At 42.9% G+C, this 27,975-nt stretch overlaps 1 protein-coding gene across 2 annotated transcripts in view; it reads right to left on the bottom strand.

Annotated features, from left to right (window-relative positions):
- The window catches only part of LOC126213267 (uncharacterized), a 163,890-nt gene that overhangs the window by 95,405 nt on the left and 40,510 nt on the right, over positions 1-27,975 (bottom strand). For both annotated transcript variants that reach the window (XM_049940931.1, XM_049940930.1), the window contains exons 5-6: positions 7,582-7,671; positions 3,133-3,213 (exon numbers count right to left, since the gene is read on the bottom strand). In XM_049940931.1, the coding sequence (XP_049796888.1) occupies positions 3,133-3,213; positions 7,582-7,671 (171 nt within the window). The remainder of the gene's footprint in view (positions 1-3,132; positions 3,214-7,581; positions 7,672-27,975) is intronic.

Below are 27,975 nucleotides of genomic sequence, written 5' to 3'. Positions count from 1 at the left end.
GTAACACTTGTGTATTGTTTGAACCTACCAGTAACAGATGTAGCAGCCTGCCACTGAATCGCTTCTCCAACAAAGTATTAATACAACTTTACACAGAAGTTGTGTCAACTGTCTACTTATTGCCAAAGTCGAAACCCATTCAACATAAAAACTGAATTTAAATGGAACTTTAATCCCTGAGTCAAAATATTCTGCTGAGTACAAGAGTGGCTAATAAGGTAGTACTGAACTTGATTTCAGATACATGATATCTACTAGAAACTAACTATTCCTGTTCATCCACTCTACATCCAATCAAAACAGCAAAACCACACCCTAATACCCTACATACAGAATATGAAGGGACCCAACTCTCTGAATGAAGGAATGAAAAATATACCTATGCTTAGTTACATATTCATTCCATATGCATTCATCCAAATGACTGCAGAACATTGTGCACTCATCTCAACCCTTGGCTCACTATTTCTTTGCAATATCACTCCATTGTATAGCACCTTATTCTGAAATTAGCTGTGTTCTATTGGAACTGGCTGGAGATTTACCTCTCCCAGTTATGTGAACATACAATAGTTTGGTACTCATCGTGTTCTACAATTAGTGACTGCATAGTTCTTCTGTGTTCTTTCCCAGGGCACCTGCTCCCAACCCACATTTGTGCCATCCACTTTCCCTTACAATACTTTTTTTTTTTTTTTTTTTTTTGATGGTTCAAAGAGACGATTCTCCCCATCTCTGAATCTCAATTTTCCTGATCTTCACTATAGCGGGACAAATTTCTCTACATGAGGAAAATCAACCATCAGGAGTCTAGTTCCTTAACTATACCATGCAACATGTGGATGGCACATACACAATCAGCATATTTTTAAACAATTTTTCTGAGACTGTCTTAAATTTCTAAAGCCTTGTGGCATTACAAACCAACCTCCACATTCAATTTTTCAAGCACTGCCTCAACAGCCCTTCGTGATATTTAGCTGTTGGAACCTTAATCCAGGACATGAACTTTCATTTGGTAGAACTTATATAACCTTCATAGAAATTCAAACAACTGATAATTACTGTTCAACAGCAAGCAAATGATAAAGATCAATGCAACTTATTGATCCCAACATTGAATCCCACAACTTCATTCACTAGGTGATGAGTCTTTTACTACTGTCTTTCTGACTAATGCTATCTTCACATATGATGGCAATTAGAATCACAAGAATCATTAAACATAGGAAAAAATAATATGCAATGAATGCACATCAAAATTAAGCCTGACAAATAAATATCTGATGAAGGAACCAGGTAGCACAGGTTTTCAGAAAAGATTCACACTGAGCATTGTATATCATATACCTAGGAGTACAGTAACAAAGCTTGCTCTAGCTTCTGATGCAATTACCTAATAAAACTCCCAATTCCACAATTAATACTGAATCTTGCTGGCCATGTGCCAGTACCAAAATGATCAGGCCTATTTTTCTCCATCATTATTAAGCCCTAGCATTTTATACTCCCGAGACCACAAAGAATGCTGACAGAGCTAACATGTTGACTGCACAACTGTATCTGCTACTCAGGATCACTGTTATGGTCACACATCCTATTCATAGATTTGCTACCACTGTTTAATCTAAGTTACATATTTTCCAAGTAACAAGTGGGGTACAAGTCAGTGATTTCAGTGCCAACCACATGACCCGGTTTTCTAGATCACACAACCAGCAACACACTGTTCTGTACACTTGCTATGGAAGCAGCACCCTTGCAGTGGACACTACTCCTGAACCTCTGGTCCTGATGCCATGGAGACATAATCTTCGACCTGTGATGTCTTGGGCACCATACAAAGGACAGTATGGCCTTTTGTATTTTCATGGTAAGTGGTCACCAACTACAATCCAGCCACTCTGACAACTACAGCTATGCTCTAGGACTCCCTACAGTTCATCGTTTTAGCCAAACTCCTAATATGTACATCCTTGACTACTATGCATGGTGTTCTCATTTCTATAAAACCCTTCTTGTGGAACATCACTACTACTGTTTCACTTACTGTCCCATCTACTTGTGAAGCCAATGCATACCTTTCAGTTGTTTAAAATTGCAATATATGAGTCTCTGTGGCATTAAGTCTTAGGCTGTTAGCTACGCATGAGCTACAATCGTTTAGATACCCTCTGAGCTGTCCTTAGCATGATAGTTTGGTTGCTTGACCTGTGTGCTTGTATAATCACTACACATTTCAGTGTCTGAAGAGGCCACCATTTCAGTGTCTGAAGAATCCTTTATAACCGCAGGAAGTTTGTTTATGGACATCAAGCTTGAGCCAGTACCTAACCTTCTGCAACTGTGTGTTGAATGTTCCCCAGTCTTTGTCTAATTTTATACCTTTGACATGTTTTTTAATGTGAGCATCTCTTTCCCTTACCAAGGTCATAATGCACATTTAAAAATTAATCTTTCTTCTCTAGATCTGCCAGGACTCAAATTATGAGGTCATACATGGCTTCATCTCTGTACAATCATTCACCAAAAGCCATACACAGAGCTTTTCTATAACTGAAAAATTTATAACTAATACAACAAGTACCACAGAAGCTGCCACAATATGTACAGGTTGTGGCCAAAGTATCAGGGCTGATCTGCAACACAAAATTTTCACTCTTTTTCAAAACCTAAATTTTTTTAGGACAAACTCACGAATAACTATGATTCAACAAAAGATAAGAACAGCCACTGTTCTTTTGCATTCTATTTATCAGAGGCTATTGAAAGGAGGAATATTTCTCAAATGACCCACACTATTAGAACTTACACTTCATCTAAATGTGAATTTACTGTATCCATCACACACAGCCATTATACAATATAGTTGATATTAACAAGGGCTACAGAAAACAGAATTATATCAGCCACCAGTCCCATTCCACTTCTATTTAGAACAGTCAGTATGTAACAGGTGATATGAAAGTCGAGTGGACGAGTACAAGAATACTCTAGAATTATGAACAGCAACAAGTTCCAGACAACTGACATTCTGTGTGAATTCCACTGAATTGCATCCCTTACTCTACACAATTAACAAAAGACTTATTCCTTAACTACATGCAATACATCAGAGATGTGAATACTTACAGTATTCTCAGTTATATTTAGTTCAGGATCCTCCTTGATAAAATCAGTGAACCAAGGTATTTCCAATGGATCTTCAACAGACTGAAAGACAAAAACAATCTGTGAATTATAACTGCTTGCAAACTTCTGTACATATGATACAGCTCTCAATATTCCTTTGTTATGAATGTCATCCAACTTTGCAGAGATTCTTATTCCTTTAGGAAGAATGAGTGTCAGAATGCATCCAAATCAGTTCTAATGTCCCTGAACTTGCTGTCAGCCATTGTGTAGTATTCATTTGGCATACTTTCACTTTCTATTCCTGAGACACGATCCACTCTGATTTCAGAGGCACTACGACCTGCTCTATCGTGTGTTCATACTCCCATATACAAACTTGATGTATGTGTGTGTGGCAAAATTTCAAAATTAAATTCAGATAATATAGGGATGCAAATAATCTTCCTGCTGTAAACCCATGAACAAGAGGGCTTTTTGTTCATTAATCAAATGAATACGGCATTCAACACATTATCATCAAAATTAACCAAATTTAATGCTATTTACACAGCATCTTGCTCTGTCACCATGTATTTTTAGTGCCTGCTTTTTAGGAAACAAGGCAAATTTATGTCGTGTACTGGAGGAAAATCATAAGGAATTACATACAGCCAATGCAGGATTTCAAAATGGTTCAAATGGCTCTGAGCACTATGGGACTCAACTTCTCAGGTCATTAGTCCCCTAGAACTTAGAACTACTTAAACCTAACTAACCTAAGGACATCACACACATCCATGCCCGAGGCAGGATTCGAACCTGCGACCATAGGAGCCTCATGGTTCCGGACTGCGCGCCTAGAACCGCGAGACCACCACGGCAGGCAATGCAGGATATCAGTAATGATGTAAATACTACAGTGAATAGTGAGTGGGAAGTCAAATATACACACTACAGTTCCAAATCTTCTGTTATAGCACTGTTACACAGAGGCAATTTCTTCCAAGAGGAAGTCTTCCTTGCTCCATTGATACCAAATATGTATTTAAGACATTCATTACATACAATCCTAATAAAAAATTAATACAAAGGTAATGGTTAGTATAGATATGCTTGTTACATGTGCTGTTACAATACTATTCGTAGTAACTAGCAAATAACACATCTAACTGCAGTCAACTATGTTGTTGTTGTTGTGGTCTTCAAACCTGAGACTGGCTTGATGCAGCTCTCCAGGCTACTCTATCCTGTGCAAGCTTCTTCATCGCCCAGTACCTACTGCAACCTACATCCTTCTGAATCTGCTTAGTGTATTCATCTCTTTGTCTCCCTCTACGATTTTTACCCTCCACACTGCCCTCCAATACTAAATTGGTGATCACTTGATGCCTCAGACCATGTCCTTTGAACCGATCCCTTCTTCTCGTCAAGATGTGCCCCAATTCTATTCAATACCTCCTCATTAGTTATGTGATCTACCCATCTAATCTTCAGCATTCTTCTGTATCATCACATTACGAAAGCTTCTATTCTCTTCTTGTCCAAACTATTTATCGTCCATATTTCACTTCTGTACATGGCTACACTCCATACAAATACTTTCAGAAACGACTTCCTGACATTTAAATATATACTAGATGTTAACAAATATTTATTCTTCAGAAAATGCCATTGCCAGTCTACATTTTATATCCTCTCTACTTCGACCATCATCAGTTATTTTGCTCCCCAAATAGCAAAACTCCTTTACTACTTTATGTGCCTCATTTCCTAATCTAATTTCCTCAGCATCACACGACTTAATTCGACTACATTCCATTAACCTTGTTTTGCTTTTGTTGATGTTCATCTTATACCCTCCTTTCAAGACACTGTCCATTCCATTCAGCTGCTCTTCCAAGTCCTTTGTTGTCTCTGACAAAATTACAATGTCATCGGCGAACCTCAAAGTTTTTATTTCTTCTCCATGGATTTTAATACCTACTCCGAACTTTTTTTTTGTTTCCTTTACTGCTTCCTCAATATACAGATTGAATAACATCGGGGAGAGGCTACAACCGTCTCACTCCTTTCCCAACCACGGCTTCCCTTTCATGTCCCTCGACTCTTATAACTGCCATCTGGTTTCTGTACAAATTGTAAATAGCCTTTTGCTCCCTGTATTTTACTCCTGCCACCTTCGGAATTTGAAACAGAGTATTCCAGTCAACATTGTCAAAAGCTTTCTCTAAGACTACAAATGCTAGAAACGTAGGTTTGCCTTTCCTTAATCTTTCTTCTAAGATAAGTCGTAAGGTCAGTATTGCCTCACGTGTTCCAACATTTCTACGGAATCCCAACTGATCTACCCTGAGGTCACCTTCTACCAGTTTTTCCATTCATCTGTAAAGAATTCGCGTAAGTATTTTGCAGCTGTGACTTATTAAACTGATAGTTCGGTAATTTTCACATCTGTGAACACCTGCTTTCTTTGGGATTTGAATTATTATATTCTTCTTGATGTCTGAGGGTACGTCGCCTGTGTCATACATCTTGCTCACTAGATGGTAGACTTTTGTCAGGACTGGCTCTGCCAAGGCTGTCGGTAGTTCTAATGGAATGTTGTCTACTCCCGGGGCCTTGTTTCGACTCAGGTCTTTCAGTGCTCTGTCAAACTCTTCACGCAGTATCGTATCTCCCATTTCATCTTCATCTACATCCTCCTCCGTTTCCATAATATTGTCCTCAAGTACATTGCCCTTGTATAGACCCTCTATATACTCCTTCCACCTTTCTGCTTTCCCTTCTTTGCTTAGAACTGGGTTTCCATCTGAGCTCTTGATATTCATACAAGTCGTTCTCTTTTCTCCAAAGGTCTCTTTAATTTTCCTGTAGGCAGTATTTATCTTACCCCTAGTGAGATAAGCCTCTACATCCTTACATTTTTCCTCTAGCTATCCCAGCTTAGCCATTTTGCACTTCCTGTCGATCTCTTTTTTGAGATGTTTGTATTCTTTTTTGCCTGCTTCGTTTACTGCATTTATGTATTTTCTCCTTTCATCAATTAAATTCATTATCTCTTCTGTTACCCAAGGATTTCAACTAGCCCTCGTCTTTTTACCTACTTGATCCTTTGCTGCCTTCACTATTTCATCCCTTAAAGCTACCCATTCTTCTTCTACTGTATTTCTTTCCCCCATTCCTATCAATTGTTCCCTTATGCTCTCCCTCAAACTTTCTACAACCTCTGGTTCTGTCAGTTTATCCAGGTCCCATCTCCTTAAATTCCGTCATTTTAGCAGTTTCTTCAGTTTTAATCTACAGTTCATAACCAATAGATTGTGGTCAGAGTCCACATCTGCCGTGGAAATGTCTTACAATTTAAAACCTGGTTCCTAAATCCCTGTCTTACCATTATATAATCTATATGAAACCTTTTAGTATCTCCAGGGTACTTGCATGTATACAACCTTCTTACATGATTCTTGAACCAAGTGTTAGCTATGATCAAGTTGTGTTCTGCGCAAAATTCTACCAGGCAGCTTCCTCTTTGATTTCTTAGCCCCAATCCATATTCACCTACTACGTTTCCTTCTCTTCCTTTTCCTGCTATCAAATTCCACTCACCCATGATTATTAAATTTTCGTCGCTTTTCACTACCTGAATAATTTCTTTTGTCTCATCATACATTCCTTCTATTTCTTCGTCATCTGCAGAGCTAGTTGGCATATAAACTTGTACTACTGAGGTAGGTGTGGGCTTTGTGTCTATAATGGCTACAATAATGCGTAAACTATGCTGTTCATATTAGCTTACCCACACTGCTATTTCTTTATTCATTATTAAACCTACTCCTGCTTTACCCCTATTTGATTTTGTATTTATAATCCTGTATTCACCCGACCAAAAGTCTTGTTCCTCCTGCCACCAAACTTCGCTAATTCCTACTATAACTTTAACCTATCCATTTCCGTTTTCAAATTTTCTAACCTACCTGCCCGATCAAGGGATCTGACATTCCACGCTCCGATCTGTAGAACGCCAGTTTTCTTTCTCCTGATAACGACATCCTCTTGAGTAGTTCCCTCCCAGAGATCCGAATAGGGGACTAATTTACCTCCGGAATATTTTACCCAAGTGAACGCTATCATCATTGAGTCATACAGTAAAGCTGCATGTCCTCGGGAAAAATTACGGCTGTAGTTTCCCCTTGATTTCAGCCGTTCACAGAACCAGAACAGCAAGTCCGTTTTGGTTAGTGTTACAAGGCCAGATCAGTCAATCATCCACACTGTTGCCCCTGCAACTACTGAAAAGGCTGCTGCCCCTCTTCAGGACTAGAAGACCACAAAAATTCTTGAAAATAGCTGGTATCATAAGTTTCAATTTTTCACCATCCATGACAATTTAGGTTGAATGCCCCATATTTGTGTCATGACACTCTTACTACACTTCCTGCACAATATAGTGCTTGGGTGAAAACTTACATTATGCTCAGGTCCATCAGCATGTTTCAGTTCAGGATCTTGCTTTAGCCAAACACTACGGCCTTCAGTCTTTAATGGGTCCACAAGAAACTGAAAAAAGGAAAATAAAGTGATGTGATCAAGGTTTGAGTGCCTTACTTTTACATGGCTCTCTTGGAGAGGAGTAGGGGAGCAGTAAAAAAACACACACACACACACACACACACACACACACACACACACACAGAGAGAGAGAGAGAGAGAGAGAGAGAGAGAGAGAGAGAGAGAACTTTCAAACAGATCTTCTATAGCAACTGTCAAGGCCGTAACACTCATGATCACATACATTCATCAATTAGAAACAGGCAGCAAGAAAATGTGGTGCCACAATTCAAATATTTCAAACCAAAGCTTTGTTTATTCTTGGAGGCTGGCACAACAGTGACTGGCCCCGAAATATCAATCAAAATTATTTCTTACATACTATGCAGCAACCAGCATACAGAGTAACCATACAAATTGTGAAAGTGGATGCGTTTTACATCACCTCCTAAACCACTGGTTTGACTTCAACCAAGCTAGGTACACATACTACTATCTAGACTAAAATACTAGGAAGGTAAGAACCAGCAACCTCCTATGGAGGTGGGAGGGATGATTTGGAAAGAGAAAGGGAAGAACAACACAGAGAGAGAGGTGGCAGGAACAGATGGACAGAGAGAGAGGGTAGCAGATGGACAGAGGTGGTTGGCTGATTGAATGATAAAAGGTACCAAACTACTAGATCATCCATCCCTTCTTCAAACAGGCAGGCAGGTTTACCTGACTGTTTGTAAGCGAGAGCCTACCACACACAATCCGGAGGAAGAAAACCCTAATGTCTATAAAAAGTCAATGAAACCGATATAAGGGACAAAGAAAAAAGGGAGACAGAGGACGAAACAAAGGTAAGTTGCCCCATTTAGGGAGCAACTGGAAGCACCTAAGAGCAGAATGCAAAGAGGGGACATACATGCCCTAGTCCCTGCCACGTACTAGAGATACTCTACTCAGAAACTGCCTAGGAAAGACTAGTAACACAGACAGGGCAAGAGAAGTACAGAGATAAAAGATTAGTTTGTCTAACACACCATGTGAAAGGTGTAATGAAGAGTAAAAGAGCAAATAGGGTGAGAACTGGGCTGGACCACCAAGCCCAGATAGCCACAGCTTGGCCTGGGCAGAGGAGTGTTCTGCCAACCTCTTGATAAGCTGATAAGGTTAAGTTACCCTCCCTTAAAGAGAGCGGTAAATAAAACGTAAAACTAAGTCATCCTGAATAAAACGTAAAACTAAGTCATCCACTGTAGAATCATCAGGGATAGCAAGTTAGGGAGATTAAGATCCTGCCACTGTTGAATGGGAATTAAGACCACGGGGAGGCACTGGAGGAAATAACCATGACTCAGCCAGATACGGCTATTGTGCAGCTGGATAAGGATGGTAGAATCCTTGTGAGAGGCCTGCATGGAGGACCTCCATAAATTCATGGTCTACATTATCACTGGTAGTCTGAAGTCAGAGTGATCCATTCCATATTTCAGGTTCATAGAACTTGATGGTGTAATACTGACCAGAGGTCTGTTTCCAGAATAGTGATTACCAGAGCCAGTTTGGCCAAGCTATCAGCAAGTTCATTCCCAGGGATCCCAACATGACCCAGAGTCCAAACAATCATCACTGAGCATCCACATTGCTCAAGGGCATACAGGGAATATTGGTTAGCAATGACCAGGGGATGCTGAGGGTAATGCTGCTTGAGAGATTTAAACTGGTAAAGAGTTTCTGCAGATGAGGAAGGACCCACCACTGGAGGAAACAATATGCTCAAGAGCATGAGAGAGGGCTAGCAACACTACAGCTTCCAGCTAGGAAGGCAGTTCAGTATGACCCATTACAGTGTAAGCAAAGCCCATGTGATCAGCAACCATCAAGCAATCAGCATTCAAGCAATCCTGCTGAACTCCAGGATGTACCAAGAATGGAGAAAAATTGGTTGCAATGGGCCTCAGGAGGGATCGTGTCTTTCCGACCTCATGATGTGTCAAGACAAAGCTGTAACCAATGGGTTCCCCACAGAGGTGTACGTGAGTGGGCGCAGAGGAGACATGGAGGAAGAAATAACTGGAGTTTGGAGGGGAGGGACAGGGTGTGAAATGCGATCAAAACTCCTGATCTGGGCCACCATTGTGGAAGATGGCTTTCCGTGTTTGGAAAGAGGGGACGGTAGTTTAGATGCTTAGGGGAGTTGGAAGCATAGGTAGCATAATTGACAAGGTGTTGTTGGCACCTGATACACAATGATTGGACCCCAACCTCTGTGAGTAATCTGTCCACAGGACTAGTTCAAAAGGCTCCTGTTTCATATCAAACCCCACAGTGGTGTATGAGATACTGTACCTGCAATGATGAGGATGATGCCGAACCATATGCCACACTCACATAACCAAGCCAGGGTTGTATCATGGGTTTGTAAAGTTGCAGAAGGGTAGTGAACTCTGCACCCCTGCTGATGTTACTCAGGGGACAAAGTGTACTGAGGTGTAGCAAGCACTTTCACTTACACTGCCGAAGATTGGGAATTCACATAAACTAAGAATCAAAGCTCAGTCCTAAAAAGCAGTAAGTTCCTGCCACATTGAATAGTTCATCATCAAGATAAAGTTCTGGTTGTGAACGAACCATACGATGTTGACAGAAAACCATGACATGGGTCTTGGCAGCTGAAAACCAAAAGCCATGGGTGAGTGCCCATAAATATATCTTTCATATGGTACCTTGCAGTCTAAATTCAGCAAAACGCACACTACAGGGGCAATAGTAAGAGGAAGAAGTAGTCAGCATACAAGGATGGTGATACTGATGACCTCACAGCTGCAGGTGACAATTGATGGCTTGTAGAAAGACAAGAACACTCAGTACAGAGCCCTGCAGGACTCCATTCTCTTGGATATGGGGAGTGTTGTGGAAAGTACCAACTAGAACCCAGAACATACACTATGAAAGGAAATTATAGATAAAAATTGGGAATGGGTCCCACAGACCCCACTCGTGTAAGACAGCAAGGATATGTTGTCATCTCCTGGTGACATACAGCTTTTGCAGATCAAAGAAGACAGCTATAATGCATTGACATTGGGCAAAAGCTGACTGACTGGCAGACAGCAGTCAAACCACATTATCAATAGTGTAACAGCCTTGGCAAAAACCACCCTGGGATGCAGCCAGAGGACCCCAAGACTCAATGAGCCACACAGCCACCAGCTCATTGCGCATTCAAGCAGTTTAAGGAGAACATTGGTGAAGCTGACTGGGTGATAACTGCCCATCTCTAGAAGTACTTACCCAGTTTCAGAACTGTGACAATGATGCTTTGTAACTGTTGTGATGGGAACTGGCCCTTGGTCCAGATCCAGTTACAGATGGCAAAGATATGATGCTGACAACCCAGTGATAGGTGCCTGGTCGTTTGGTTTTTTTTTTTTTTTGTTTTTTTGTTTTGTTTTAGGGCGCAAAACTGCTATGGTCATTAGCGCCCGGTCCGCTACTTAGGAAACAGTAAAAAATCGAAAATGGAAACCAGCAGCAATGGGAACGAAAGTCATAAAACTGGAGAAACTAAAAGCAGAAGGAAGGCTTAAAAATCCACTACAGAAAGGGGTTGGTTGTCCCCAAAAAAAGCTTCAAATGACTGGCGTCATTTCACTGGCACTAATAAACTCGAGAACGCGATCGGCTGAGCGCGTGTCATCTGCTAAAATCGACGATATATCAGGCGATAGCTGTAGACGGGAGCGTAGCGGATTAAAATAGGGGCACTCAATTAAAAGGTGTCGTACCGTCCACAGCTGAGAGCAGTGGGGACAGAGTGGGGGAGGATCGCCGCTTAAAAGATGTCGATGGCTAAAAAGACAGTGCCCTATCCGGAGTCTAGTTAAAATTACCTCCTCCCGACGACGCGTTCGGGAGGAAGAGGTCCAAGCACAAGGAAGAGCTTTCACGTCCCGCAATTTATTATGGGGAAGTGTCGACCAATGCACGTGCCATAAATGAACAACACGACGACATAAAACGCTCCGTAGATTGGTGAAGGGAATCGATTGAATGGCTGGCCGAAGAAGAGAGACTTCAGCCTTGGCTGCAATATCGGCCACCTCATTTCCACAGATACCAACGTGTCCCAGGAGCCAGAGGAACGCCACCGAGACGCCCCCCAGGTGGAGCAAGTGCAGACAGTCCTGAATCCGGTGGACCAGAGGGTGCACAGGGTAAACAGCTTGGAGACTGAGGAGAGAGCTGAGAGAATCTTAGCAGATAACGTACTGTATCCGCTGATGGCGGCGGATGTAGTGGACAGCCTGGAGAACAGCGTAAAGCTCCGCAGTATAAACCGAACACTGGTCTGGAAGCCGAAAGTGATTTGGGGTGTCGCCAACAATATAGGCACTCCCTACACCTAACGATGTTTTCGAGCCGTCGATGTAAATAAATGTGGCGTCCGTCATTTACACACATAGAGCAGCAAATGCCCGACGATAAACAAGTGAAGGGGTACCATACTTGGGAAATCGACAAAGGTCACGGAGCAGGTAGATCCGGGGATGGAGCCAAGGCGGTGCTGTACCCCAAGTTGTCAAGAAGGTTTTAGGAAAGCGGAAGGAAAGAGAATGGAGCAGTTGACGGAAGCGGACTCCCAGTGGTAGTAGGGAGGAGGGGCGGCCTGCATACCCTACATCAAAGGAGGCGTCCAAAAAAATGTCATGGGCTGGATTAGCAGGCATGGAAGACAGATGGCTAGCATAATGACTCAGAAGGACTGCTCGCCGATTGGACAGCGGAGGTTCAGCAGTCTCAGCATAAAGGCTTTCCACAGGGCTGGTGTAAAAAGCTCCAGACACTAAACGTAATCCACAGTGGTGGATAGAGTCGAGACGCCGAAGAATAGACGGCCGAGCAGAGGAGTAGACTATGCTTCCATAGTCCAATTTCGAGCACACTAAGGCGCGATAGAGGCGGAGAAGGACCACTCGGTCCGCTCCCCAGGAGGTACCATTAAGGACAGGAGGGTGTTGAGGGATCGCAGACAGCGAGCCGAAAGATAGGAAACGTGGGAGGACCAGCACAGCTTTCTGTCAAACATAAGACCCAAGAATTTAGCGACGTCTGAAAACGGAAGGTTGACAGGACGTAGATGTAAGGAGGGCGGAAGAAACTCCTTACGTCGCCAAAAATTAACACAAACGGTCTTACTGGGAGAAAAACGGAAGCCGGTTTCGATGCTCCAAGAGTGGAGGCAATCGAGACATCCTTGAAGACGTCGTTCAAGAAGGCTGGTCCGTTGAGAGCTGTAGTAGATCGCAAAATCGTCCACAAAGAGGGAACCCGAGATATCAGGAAGGAGACAATCCATAATTGGATTTATGGCAATGGCAAACAGTACAACACTCAGCACGGAGCCCTGGGGTACCCCGTTTTCTTGGGAGAAAGTACGGGAGAGAGTAGTGTTCACCCGCACTCTAAATGTGCGCTCCGCCATAAATTCGCAAAGAAAAAGGGGCAGCCGACCTCGAAATCCCCAAGAGAACAGTGTGCGGAGGATGCCTGTCCTCCAACAGGTATCGTATGCTCTCTCCAGATCAAAAAATATTGCTACCGTTTGGCGTTTCCGGAGAAAATTGTTCATGATATAAGTGGAGAGAGCAACAAGATGGTCAACTGCAGAACGATGCTTTCGGAATCTGCATTGGGCAGATGTTAAAAGACTGCGGGACTCCAGCCACCAAGCTAAACAGTAATTCACCATACGCTCCAAAACCTTACAGACACTATTCTTGAGAGAAATGGGGCGATAGCTAGAGGGGAGATGTTTGTCCTTTCCATGTTTCGGAACAGGAACGACGATAGCTTCCCGTCATCGTCTGGGAAAAGTACTGTCGGTCCAAATTCGATTATAAAGGCGAAGGAGGTAACGCAGATTATGGGTTGATAAATGCAGCAACATGTGGACGTGGATACCATCCGGTCCTGGGGCGGAGAGTGCATGTTGGAGTTCCCGCATGGAGAAAACAGTATTGTAGCTTTCGCGATTTTGAGAGGAGAAAGCAAGAGGTCGCACTTCCGCTGCACGTTTCTTCGGGAGAAACACTGGCGGGTAATTTGAAGAGCTCGAAATCTCAGCAAAGTGCTGACCCAATGAGTTAAACATTGCGACGAGGTCCACTAATGTATCATGCGCGACAGTGAGCCCAGAGACCGGGGAGAAACTAGGTGCGCCTGAGAACCGTCGAAGTCGACTCCAAACTTCCGAGGAGGGAGTGGAGGTGTTAAATGAGCTAATAAATAATTTCCAGCTTGCCTTCTTGCTATCGCGGATGACACGACGGCTATGCGCACGGAACTGCTTATAGCGGATACAGTTGGCCAAAGTAGGATGGTGGCGGAAAACGCGGAGAGCACGTCGCCGCTCACGTATTGCGTCACGGCATGCCTCGTTCCACCAAGGAACTGGGGGGCGCCGGGGCAATTCGGAGGTGCGTGGTATTGAATGTTCCGCAGCTGCAAGAATAACGTCGGTAATATGTGTGGCCTCATCGTCGACGCTGGGAAAGTGACGGTCATCGAATGTCGCTAGAGACGAAAAAAGTGTCCAATCGGCTTGGGCAAACTTCCAGCGTCGCGGCCGCATATATGGCAGTTGAGGCTGCAGTCTAAGGACACATGGAAAGTGGTCACTCGAGTGTGTATCATCAAGGGCGAACCATTGGAAGCGCCGAGCTAGCGGAACAGTACCGACCGCAAGGTCCAAATGAGATAAATTTGTCGTGGAGGCAGACAAAAATGTAGGGACCCCAGTGTTGAGGCAAACTAGATCCGCTTGGTGGAAGACGTCTAGCAATAGTGAGCCACGTGGACAAGGATGTGGAGATCCCCAAAGCGGGTGGTGGGCATTGAAGTCCCCAACCAGCAAATAGGGGGGTGGAAGCTGACCAAGAAGATGAAGGAGATCAGCTCGTGCCATTGGTGTGGACGATGGAATGTATACAGTACAAAGAGAGAACGTGTATCCAGAAAGGGAAAGACGGACGGCGACAGCTTGGAAGGAAGTGTTTAACTGGATTAGGTGATAATGGAGAGTATCATGGAGAAGAATCATGAGTCCTCCATGGGCTGGAGTGCCTTCAACAGAGGGGAGATCATATCGGACGGACTGAAAATGAGGGAGAACAAAGCGGTCATGGGGACACAGCTTTGTTTCCTGAAGACAGATGATGACCGGCGAGTAGGATTGTAAGAGGATCGACAATTCATCCCGATTGGCTCGAATGCCGTGGATATTCCAGTGGATAATGGACATAGGGTGAACAGAAAATGGAGGAATGTGACCAAGGTTGCTGTCAACTCAACGACTGCTCAGAGCTTGCAACCGACAGCATGGAATGGCATTCAGCTGAAGGCAGAAGATCCTGATCCATAGGTTGTTCAGGAGCAGCTCCTGCCACCAGCGATCGGCCGGTTGACCGGCCGCAAGCAGTGCGCCTCGGCGACACAGAAGACGGCCGAGGGCGATTTCCGCCAGGTGGTGCTGTAGATGGGACACGCCTTGGCGGAGAAGAAGATGAACTGGGTTTCTTTGTAGCCTTCTTGGAAGTATGATGTTTAGATGGAGGAGGAACCGATGGTTGTGAAGTTGGGGTACGTAAAAAATCTTCACGAGTATGCTCTTTTTTCGAAGTCTTGGTGTCTGACTTTTGGGCTCGAGATTTAGCAGAACCCGACGAAGGGTGAGCCAGAGAGTGGGCAGGCGAAAGTGGTGAGGTTGAACGGGCGATCTTTGCGCTGGGTGATCTGACGACCGTGGCACTAAAGGTGAGGTCGCAAGTCTGCGTGGCCGCCTCCTTTGTTGGCCGAGGAGAAGCAAGGACAGTGCTGTATTTTCCTGTCTGAGGCACGGTCGGCTGTCGACTTCCTTCACTCTGATTTCCTGGATGAGCTTTTCGTCCTTAAAAATGGGGCAATCTCGAGAGGAAGCAGCGTGGTCACCCATACAGTTGATGCAGCGAGGGGATGGAGGTGGACAAGCACCCTCATGGGCATCCTTGCCACACGTAACACATTTGGCCGGATTGGAACAGGACTGGCTGGTGTGATTGAACCGCTGACACCAATAGCAACGCGTAGGGTTTGGGACGTAAGGGCAAACGGAAATTATCTCATAGCCTGCTTTGATTTTCGATGGGAGTTGAACTTTGTCAAATGTCAAGAAGACAGTGCAGGTTGGAATGATGTTCGTGTCAACCCTTTTCATAACTCTATGAACAGCCATTACGCCCTGGTCAGACAGGTAGTGCTGAATTTCTTCGTCAGACAATCCATCGAGGGAGCGTGTATAAACGACTCCATGCGAGGAATTTAAAGTGCGGTGCGCATCAACCCGGACAGGGAAGGTGTGGAGCAGTGAAGTACGGAGCAATTTTTGTGCCTGGAGGGCACTGACTGTTTCTAACAACAAGGTGCCATTCCGTAATCTGGAACAAGACTTTACAGGACCTGCAATTGCGTCGACACCTTTCTGAATAATGAAAGGGTGTCCGTGGAGAAGTAGTGACCTTCGTCTGACCGAGAAACGACAAGGAACTGCGGCAACGATGGAAGAACTGTCTGTGGCTGAGACTCAGTGAACTTACGCTTGTGAGCAGACATAGTGGAAGGTGAGGAAACCATTGCGGAAGAATCCCCCATGATTACCGGCGTCTCCGATGGCGCGCTCCTCCCTTGTGGGGGCCCTCTCTGAGGGCACTCCCGCCTTAGGTGATTGTTCACACCTCAGGTCACACCTCCCGACAAACAGACGGAGGGACCAGTCGGCACTTTCGGAAGGTATCAGCTCGGGTAATCACCCCTCCCTGGGCCTGGCCATTACCAGGGGCTACGTACGTGTCCTACCTGTCTAACCGGGGCGGGGAATTACGCGTTACCCCGTCACCGGCTACGCACAAAAATGCGTGGGTCAGCCTTCAGACATGCACAGGGAGGAAGAAAGAGAAAGGGAAAAACAAAGAAAGAGAAAGGAAAGAGGCGAGGTCTCAAACGCCGCAGCGGAGAAAAAGGTAAAGAGAAGAGGTAAGGAAAACAGAAGGACAAAGGAAGGATGAATACATACAAGCAGAGAAGGCGAAGAATGCGGTACATTTACAAGCGTCCGTCTCCGGACGTAGGCACAAACCATCCTCCCAGAGGGGGAGAAAGGGAAGGAAAGAGCCAGAGGTGATGGGAGGAGGGGCGTAGATGGGGGAGAGGGAAGGATGCGGAAAAGGAAGGTATGCAGCCCGGAAAGGAAGGAGGGCCACATTAGCTCGGGGTCCCGTGCTCGCTACGCACGTATCCACAAAAGAGTTGTGGACCCCCTGGGGGGTGGTCGTTTGGTTGTGGGTGTGACCTGGCCCTGGGGCTGTATACGAGCAGAGGGCTACGCCACAGATGAATTCCCACTCAATGAAACTTTATACAGCTCCAGATGGCATGTAGTAAAAGATAATTGCTTTTGCTCCACCCATTGCTTGAGAAAATGAAAGACAGGTTGATAATTCTCAGATGCTGAGATTCTAGCATACACAGAGCAAACTGTTGGGCAACGGTGTCTGGGTCGGTGGAGACAGTGCAATTTCAAGGTAATAGCAGATACACCTACTAGTGTCTGATGTATGCAGGCATGTCTCGAAGGAGAGGTATGTGGTCCAACAGTTGAAACATGCTGTTACCAGCGTTTTTGTTTACATCATTTCATCATGTGGTACAGAGGGGTATGAAGCCAATGAAAGTAAATAGGATGTTCCATCGATTGATGCCACTAACGGTGCTGGAGAGCCAGCCTACTATCGCTAATGGCCTCTGGAATTTCTGATGATCGGCAAGCTACTCTCTTCTGTCAGAGCAGGACCGAGGAACAGTGGATTTCTAAATCAGCTGTCAAATGAATGATGGCTATAATTATATTCTGGACTGCCTTGTTGATGCCCCAATGCGGTGGGGAGTCAAGGCTGACATGAAAGGCAAAAGCATTCTAGTCAACAATGTTGAGAGCCCATCTGGGCATGAATCCAGGGTAGTGATGCTGAAGGAGGGACAGGAAGATTGTGGAATGCTCACTATCACACAGGTCATCATGAACTCCCCAGGTGATGTATGGGAGAAGCCAAAGACTGAAAATGAATAGGTTAGTGACCGAGAAAACTGTGTGCCATGCTGAAGTGTGTGGGGGTATCAGTATTTAAGAGGCAAAGGTCAAGTTGTGCCAATAAGTTTCCAAGGTCCTTACAATGACCAGTATCATGGTTAAAACTCACAAAGAGTTATGTGTATTGAAATTGCCCAAGATTAGGAAAGATTGGGGGGCGTGAGGGGGGGGGGGGTAGCTGAGAAATCAATGCAAACAATATGTCATGAGATGCTGAGATGCTTTATCTTCAGAAGACAGTACTATGCTGAAATGCACTTACTGGAACAGCCACAGCCTCCAAAGACGTATCAAGTGGCAAAAGTTTTCTATATGGCGTATCCAGAACGTATGTGCAAACTCAGTTACAGGTTTCATTGTGTGGTGCAAACTGGGGCCTCAGGGGTTGCTGGAATCTCTGCCTTGGCCACAGGAGTTTAACAGGTAGGACCTGCTGGTGTGGGGGCTCACTGAAAGGTCCTGCTCCTCCTCAAAGCACTTTTCTTATCTTTCCTCTCCTTGGAGGATTTTGATGATTGCAAGGGCTTCTCTGAATCTGTTTCCAGTAAAGATGATGATCATAAAGCAGTGCGACCAACAGTCTGTGGCTCCTTCAGCCACTTGCTGGTGTCCAGTTGTAGTCCAGTGCAACCCAGGGAAGGAAGTGTCCCTGAAAACCCCTTCCTGGCAAGAGATGTAAGTAGAAGCTTATTGACATCAGGCTGGGAGGTGGGGACAAATGTTCCTGGTGGATGGGAAGCTATTGATTCAAAAGCAAGTGTGGAGAAAGCAGCTAAAGGGGAGTTCCCAAAACATCAAGGGGGGGGGGGGGGCAGCAGGGATGGTTCAGTGGCCCTGAGGGCTCACTACAGAAAGAGTAAAAGGCAGGAGTACATTGGCAGAGGGGAAAGTCTTTGAAGCTGTAGCATGTGACATTGTTGTACATGCTGGGGACAACTACTTGCACTTCCTTTTTAGCCTCTTTGCCAGTAGGTTTGTTCTGAGTCTTGTATATTGTTCACTCTCTAGAAAACAGTGTAACCTGGTGAGCAGGGAGTGTGGTGCTTTCCCAGTGGACACAGATGGGGGGGAGAGGCACATGGGGCGATTGCAAGCAGTACTCGACCAGTCCCTACAGATGATGGTAGTCCTGCAATACAAAGACATGCCCTAATTCCAGACACATTAAGCATGACGGGGGCGAGGGGGGGGGGGGCAACCTACGATTTCACATCACATCGGTATTCCATCACCTTGACCTTTTCAGTCAATGAATCACCCTAAAAGGCCCCTGGGGAGGGAGGGTGGGGACACATTGACAGAGTATGGAGTGAAAGATAATGGAGGTCGAGGTGGTTAGAATTGGAGTAAATGCATATGCAGGTGAAGCCAAGAAGTCAATTACTTTTCCTTAAATAAAAGAATAAAAGTTCCATCATTCTGAAAAACAATGCCATATCATTATTGTACAAAATATAAAACATGTAAGATATCATGACGACTTTCTGCTTCTCTCCAGCATCACAGTCACAGTAGTGATGAGGTGAATTATGGATGCTATATAAGTTACAAATTAAATTATTTTACATTCGAATGTAATTGTGAATTTGTCTTAAATCTGTACAAATAAAAATAAATATAATCGTTTTGCTCGCACCACTAGTTATCCTTCAGAAGTCACAGAAAATAACTCACATATATGTCATCTGGACACCCATAGTTGTTGTCTTACGAACCCAAAACTAAAGACAAATTTTCCACTATAATGAAAAGGCACAAGCAGTGACCTTTGATGTAAAAAGCAGTGACCACTTGTTTTACGTGCAGTACAGTACAAATTCACAGCTCGTTTACTCTACCACTTTCTGTAGTCAAATGGTGCAATGATGCAGCCACCTTCTTGGTACAATTAAAGCTCTCACTGAATGTTTAGGTATGCCACCAAAGTTAATTTTACAGCAATTTCCTTCTTGTTACATCCATATTTGTTCTCCCATGATCTTTCTTAAATCTCCTACCTCATGGGTGGACTTTCTCCATGCCCGCCATATCCAATATCACAAATTTATCCCTACGAAAGTAGTGGCACAACAAATTTATTTTTCAGGCCACTCAACTGAAAGATTCTCGTGGTATTTGCTGTAAAAAAGAAAAGAGAAAGGAAAAAGCTAACTGAGTGATACAATGTGTGTGGAACAAATACAGCACTTCTGCAGTAGCGATATTAGCAGGTGCATAAATATATTTGTGTTAATAATTTTCTTTTACTGTGTCTTTCTATATGGAAAAAAAAACATTGTAATCTTTTCACTATCTGTATTTAGCTTTTCCTTATTTGTGGGAGTGTGAGAGTCTTGCTCTCATTTACTAATTTTCTCATTCATCTTAACCCTGCTGTCGCTGTCACTGCCATGTGACTAAGACAAACATCTGTTGAAAACCTAGCTCAGGGGGGTACATCACCAGTCTGACTTTTAGTGGCCAAAAGTACATTTTAAATTCTGGCAGCAAATGTTCTCAAAACAACTGAGCCACATATATAAGGTAAGCAGAGTCACTGCCAGATAGATTGAAAGCTACAATCTTCACGATAACTTGGATGTGATAAAAGTAAACAACTGCATTACTGGCTATTACCACAGACTTCAGTCAGTATTGTGCTCAGTGATATTAGAAATACAGGGAGCATGGCTGAGTGTGTATTGGTGCTAGATGTACCAGTGTTGCATTTTTCAGTGCAAATAAAGTGTTTATTTGAGAATAATTGGCATCTAATTTACCTACATCATAACAACATACTAAAATGGATCATTATGTACTAAGGAGAAAAAGTAGAAACATCTGAAGATTCCAGTCACCATTCAGCTGTAAAAACACCACCAGATGTAAAGACAGAGCCCAGCATATGGTCGAAACTTCCACAACAAAGTTCATCAACTGATTCCTTTAATCCTACAGATATTGGCAGTCATATGGATATATTAGCATCAGGAAATATTAGTGATGATATAAAGCACCAACTTCTCACAACTCCAAGGAAACCTGCAAAAGGTTGTATCTTTCCTACTTCTGAGCACAACAAGAGGGCTGGTTGAATGCAGACAAGTGCACGATAATCATTTTGAACAGTATCCATGGCTGGTGTTCTAACAAATTAAAAAGGGACCTCTCTGTATTAACTATTCTATTTTTGTGAATAATAAAATGGTTGGAGCAAAGAAATCCATTCTCATCAAAATGCATTATAGTCGTCTTCTTTGACCTGCAAAAGCTGTATGTCACCAGGAGGTGACAACATATCCTTGCTGCCTTACACGAGTGGGGTCTGTGGGACCCACTCCCAATTTTTATCTATAATTTCCTTTCATAGTGTATGTTCTAGGTTCTAGTTGGTGCTTCCCACAACACTCCCCATATCCAAGAGAATGGAGTCCTGCAGGGCTCTGTACTGAGTGCCCTTGTCTTTCTACAAGCCATCAATTGTCACCTGCAGCTGTGAGGTCATCAGTATCACCATCCTTGTATGCTGACTACTACTTCCTCTTACTATTGCTCCTGTGTGTGGGTTTTGCTGAATGTAGACTGCAAGGCACCATACGAAAGACATGGTTAAGGGCACTCACCCATGGCTTTTGGTTTTCAGCTGCCAAGATCCATGTCACGGTTTTCTGTCAACACCATATGGTTCGTTTACAACCAGAACTTTTTTCTTGATGATGAACTACTCAATGTGGCAGGAACTTACTGATTTTTAGGACTGAGCTTTGATTCTTAGTTGATATGAATTCCCAATCTTTTGCAGGGTAAGTGAAAGTGACTGAACCACTAGCACAGTTTTCCAAACTTACTGCTAAAGATGATGGCCTCGAGACTCCTCAAGTACCACATTGAAGCACCAACAGACGTAAAATTATTTTTTGCAACATGAGGAATGCAAAATTGATGTCATAAATCAATTTTCAAGACAGAATGGAAAGCATTAGGGAAAACAGAGACCATTTTGTAGCTGTAATAAAAACCATTGTATTTCACGGTAAGCAAAATATTCCCCTGCGGGGCATAGAGATGATGGGAGTCTATTAGAAAACGAAAATGATCATTAAAGTATAGTGAGTAACAAGGAAAACTTTTCTAAGATTTAGAATTGATGCTCGAGACTTGCAACTAAAACATCACCTTGAGACCACTAAAGTGAATGCCACTTACATACTTAAAACAATGTCTAATGAACCTATTTTATGCTGTGAAACAGTGATGTTATTGAGAATACTGGAGGAAATCAAAGATATTTGTTATTACAGCATAATCTCCGATGAGACGACAGACATATTGTGCATTGCCTAACTGAGTTTAGCTGCAAGATATGTTGATTGTGATGGCAAATTACACGAAGTATTTTTGGGTTTCATTGACATCATCAATAAAGACAACGATTGTAGTGAAAACATTGATGATGAACCTGAAGAGAGTCAAGATGAGGAGCACTGCGATACTGGTGAAGTATGAGGTAATACGATTCTAAGGAGAATGGAAAGCCTCTCTCTGTCCCTGGAGAACTTTGAGGGAATAGGCTGTGATGGTTGCTCAGTTAATATGTTAGAACTGAAAGGAGGTGAGGCTACAATAAAAAAGAAAGCTATCAACATGCAAGTAGCATTGTGTCAAAGTCTTCAGCTCAACCTCGCCGTCTCTCTCAGTTGCAAAATTACAAGTGTGGGAAACTCTCTTGGTACTATTGAAGAAGTGGTATCATTCATTACAGCATCTAGCAAGCTGTCTGCAATGTTTAGGAGTCACCTACAACACTCGCTGCAGTCACACTGTCTAACGAGATGAGTTGAGTGACATGATGCGGTTTTTTCAATTCGCAGCTGATCTCCGGACAGTTTGCAAAGTTCAAGAAATATAGTGTTGGAGGGATAGAACAACGGCTGCCAAAACCAATATTCTCTTTTGAGCTCTCTCTAATTGTGAGTTAATCACTCTGTTCACACTTAGTGACATTATGTGCATAACATATCCAGTTATCAAAATCTTGTTCACACTTAGTGACATTATGTGCATAACATATCCAGTTATCAAAATCTTGCAAGACCCTATCTTCGACGTTGCAATTACGAAAGTAAAATTAGATTTGATGCTCTAGGTGTACGACAGCATGAAAGCTAATGCTCATAGCCACTTTGCTCTTATTGTTAAAGAGGCAAAGGCAGTTATGAAAGAACTGTGGAGATGAGTGTTCCTAGACCTACAGGCAGACAAAGACACAGAGAAAACTGCGATCATACTGATGATGCTATGACATATTGGAATAGAACTTTTTATTCCAACACTGGACCAAGTTACGACTGACATGGGTAATCTTTTTGCTTAAGAAAATGTTTATCATTTAAAATTCAACATACTTTTGCCCTCTCAACTACTGAAAGATGATGGTAATGATCTGGTGCACAAACTAAATCAGCGCTTAACTGAACTACTGTTCTTTGTAGAAGAATCACACTTTGTGATTAAAAAAGACAAATGGGACAGGTTCTTCAATACAAGCAAATAAGCATAAATGCCCTTAATGACAGTGATTCTGTTATGCAAGCATTGTCTCTCTGCCGTAGATCAGACTAGACTACTTTGCACACACTGTACAAAATATTTGCTTGTCTACCTGCACCTGATACTACAGTGGAAAGGAGTTTTTCGACAGTGTGGTGTATAACGACATGGCTGAGGTCGACAATGGAGGATTGACTTAATGGCTTAGCTCTGTTGGACACTCATCCTGACATTAATTGTCATATTGACAATGTAATTAATCAATTTGCCAGGAAGAATAGGTGCACAGAATTCATCATTTAAGGAAGAGAACCACAAATGTAACTTTTTTATATCATAAGATGGCATTGTCTTGTATGTGTGTATAATCAGTTTAAATAAAACTTTACATGTGGCTTGATTATTATATACCATATTGTGACAATTGTTTTTACAAAGAAATGATCAAAAACATGGAATGCTGATATTACATGTTCATGTCCACAACGTTGACCAAAGGACTGAAGTAAGGAAAACAAGTTCACATTGTTGGAACAGGACATCTCCGAAAGAATGGCCACTACATATGTAATTAAGGTGACGTCAGCCAATGAGCCTTTCAGTGTAGATGCACACCATACTGGAACTATTACAGAATCTAGTGAGGCACCATGTGTAAAGAGGATCATGAGCACGAGCGCTGCATCAGTAGTGGGTAAACAAGTTGAGAATTTGGATCTGACAGGAAGAATGCTACAGTAGTCTATGCAGATGTGATGACCAGTGTCTCCAGATGGCGTAATCGTCGGTGCACCTGCCTAGTCAGCACAAGACTCCAGTTCAAATCCTGGTCCAGCACAAATTTCCAACCCTCCCCATTGATGTAAATTAATGCCCACAGAGAACTAATGTCTCTACTTCCTTTGTACCCTCAGTCATTGTAGCTGCAGGATCAAAATAGTGTCTGTCCCCTTGGACATGTCCAAAAGAATAGACAACAGATACATATTTGCCTGTGTCGAGATTAGATATGAATAAAAATTTGTTTTGCAGTTATAGTGAGTCCTTCCATTTATGTTGAACCAAAAATATGGAACTTAACTTTGGGCTAACTTTCATGACCTTGTTTATTCAAAAATCTCTGCTCCTAATTCTATGATTACATTCCTTCCACGTTTTTGTAGTCAAGAGGTGCAATCCCATATTTTAGTAACTTTAAAGTGTATTTGCAGTATGTTGCACAGCTCTCAATTCTTCTGAATGAACAGTTACACAGTACAGTAATGCGTTAGCCACCACTGGTGAAACATCAGAAAAACAGGAAGTTAGATATATTGCTTTCTCTGTGTGTTTCATAGTTACTTCTTGAACAGTAGTACTAGAATAGATATAACGTGTCCATGCTATGTGCAGATGGAGGAGCTGGTCTCAGTTCATCAACAGCTGAAGATGCTTTTTGCCATGTTCAGCAGCATTCAGGCTGCTGCCTATTGTACTAGTGCTGGCGGAATCAAGCTCATCACATGTGATGCCTAAGGTGCCACCTTTTTGCCCACTGGCTCTGCTGTCAAGACACCTTGTGGTGTACCCAATGTAGCTGTCCTCACCAAATGACGAGGGATGGGTGGTAACTGATAGTGCTGTTTGAGGCAGAGAGTGAATGTGGAGGCTGGCCTCACCCATTAACCCTGTGAGTGGACTGGTTGGTGTTCATTCATCAGGGTCCAAATAGCCGCAAGTGGAGAGGAGTTTTCTAGTTAATCAGGAGCTCCAATGTCAAATGCATTATGGAGATCCTTAGGGAAATAGCTTCCCGGACTGGAAATGAATCCTTGGGGTACTGAATATGCTGGGGAGCCTCATCAGAGATGTGGAGAATGTCCTGCCTGTGGCTACCAAACATGCAAGGTGCAGCGGTCTGCAAGTTTTGGCCCATATTGGCACCAATGATGCTCGTCGTTTGGGTTCTGAGGCCATCCTCAGTTTATATGGACAGGTAGCACAAATGGGGAATAGCCCTTGACCCACACATGAAATGCATGCAGCACACACAGTTTGCAGCGACATTCCCAGATTAGAATGAGTCCATTGGTTTGAAATGAGTGGAGGGTATCAACTAATAACTCCATCGATTCTTTGACTGCCTGGACTGCATACTCCTGGACATGTGTTATGAGGTGGAGAATTGTAGGAATACTTGATTGGTCAGGACTGCACTACACAAAGCAAGCTTTTTTTAGGCTAGGCAGTAGTTTGAGGACCTCTGATGAACGGACGCTAGTCAGTGCAGAGATAAAGAAATCAGACTGCATACAAAGTAAAGGCCATACTACCATTAAAAGGTTAACAGTAAATTCTTGATGTATTTCTAGTTCCTGAATTTAATGCCCATCAGGAAAGTTGTCATGTTTATGGATGAAATTCGTGCAATAAACGGAAGCACATTCTATAGGTGGTAACCCCTCATACACTTGTGAAAGTAGGATTCTCAGATTCAATAACATTTTTATATTGCCAACATATAACTATACTTAAAATACTTTTTGCCACAAATAAGTAGGCAGTTATGGAAACATTCATTTTCAGTCCATATGTTTTGTGTGTTAGCTATGACTGTTGGACATCATCACAAGAGAATGTATTTGTATGTGACAATGGTGGGTACTTTGCACCTATCTGTTTGTACCATTCAGTTCTAATGAATCTTACTGCTTGAATGTAATTTGAAGTTTAAGGTAATGACTAACTGCACAGCAGAAGTGCTGAGTCACAAAGTCACATCAAAGTGGCTAGCTGTCCCACATACACAGCTTCAGAACTATGGCCTCATTTTACAGGCTGACTACATTGCGGCAGCACTGTGAATGAACAAACTAAACAGCTTCACATGACCAGTAATTATGGGATCCACTTCCATTCTTGCAGATGAAATGATTTTTTTTCCAAGAAGAGCATTCACACAGAATTACAAAATCATTTAACAAGATTCTTACACCACTTAGTATGTCTATAGTTTTGCACCTATTTCCTGTGACTTTTCTTACAAACTGGAATGGCCTTTGCCTTTTTCTATACATGTGATAAACCACTGTTCCATAAATAAACACTTCTCATGGCAGAGAGGAGTCAGTTCAGCATCGTTTTTTGTGTGACTGAATCTGCTTACTACACTTTATGATCATGTGACCTCCCCTCTCCTCAGTATCTATTTTTGGTGTGCATTTCACATGGAATATAAGATTAAGTAACTATATATTCTGGTTACTTTTCTTCCATATTGTGTCCCCAATGCTATTATTACCTAATGAGAATAACTCTGGACTTACTTGCTAAATGCTTCTGCCCTTTTCTAGTATTAGGTGACTCAATGGGTAATTGTGATGCTACAAATTCAAAGGTCCTTGATAATTGAACTGCAGATATTATGTTACTGGTTGGGTAAATCAGTTCAGAGGTGTAGAGGGCAATGGCATATGGTAGTCAATAGGACTGTGTGTAGCAGAGAACTGCAGTGTTTAAAACATCCACACGGATGACAGTTTTACCTCTAGTTTAATTTCTCATTTACTTTTCTGTCATGTATTCCCTTCATGACAAAAGGAGATGACCAATCCTTGGTTCTGTCACATACTCCAGTTAACTTAATAGCCTTAGAAAGGGGCTTTCCAAACTTAAAAAGCATGAGAATGCATTCAACATGGAATCTACAATTTGATTAGCTTCTTTCTGGCTGCTGTGCATCTATGTCTACATAAAAACTCTGAAAGCCACCAAATGGTGCATGGTGGATGGTCCCATTAACTACTACTACTACTACTACTACTACTACTACTACTACTGGGCATTTCTATCATGCTCTATATGTGGTGTCCTTTACAACCACAGTTTTCCCAATACAAAGAAAGTTGATCATTCCCGATCAACTACCATCCTTATGTGCTTATTCCATTTCATATCACTTTGCTATGTCATACCTAGACATTTCGTGGCCAGACTGTGTCAATCTGTACGGTACTAATGTTGTATTCTGACATTATGGGATTGTTTTTCCTACTCATCTGCATTCACTTGAATATTTCTGAACCTGCCATTCATCACACCAAATAAAAAGTTTGTCCAAGTTAGCTTGTATCCTCTTAGTGATGACCCTTTCCCACACACAATGCATCAGCAGACAGCTGCTTATCAGATTATTTCATGTATAGGCAATAAAAATAGTCTTATCTCTGTCGAAATTTTGATGATACTCTTGTCTCTTACAAACAGTCGCCATTGAGGTCGAAGTACTGGCCTCTGTTACTTGAGAGGTCTTCATGCCATTCACATATCGCGGAACCTATTCCATATGCTCAGACATCCATTAACAGTATGCTGTGGGGCACTGTGTTAAATGCTCTCTGGAAATGTAGGGATGTGGAATCTAGCCTGTTGCCCTTCATCCATGGTTCGCAGTATATAATGTGACAGAAGACCTAAATGAGTATTGTGCAATGTCCATGCTGATTTGTGGACAGAAACATTTCTGTCTCAAAGAAATTCATTATATTTGAACTGAGGATGTTTTCAGGAACTCTGGAGCAAATAAATGTTACTGATACTGATCTGTAATTTTGCAGGTACATTCTCTTACCATT

Source organism: Schistocerca nitens, chromosome 11 (genome assembly GCF_023898315.1).
Source record: "Schistocerca nitens isolate TAMUIC-IGC-003100 chromosome 11, iqSchNite1.1, whole genome shotgun sequence".
NCBI lineage: Eukaryota > Metazoa > Arthropoda > Insecta > Orthoptera > Acrididae > Schistocerca > Schistocerca nitens.
Note: the sequence above shows the minus strand (reverse complement) of the source record. Positions and strands in the feature narration are given on the sequence as shown.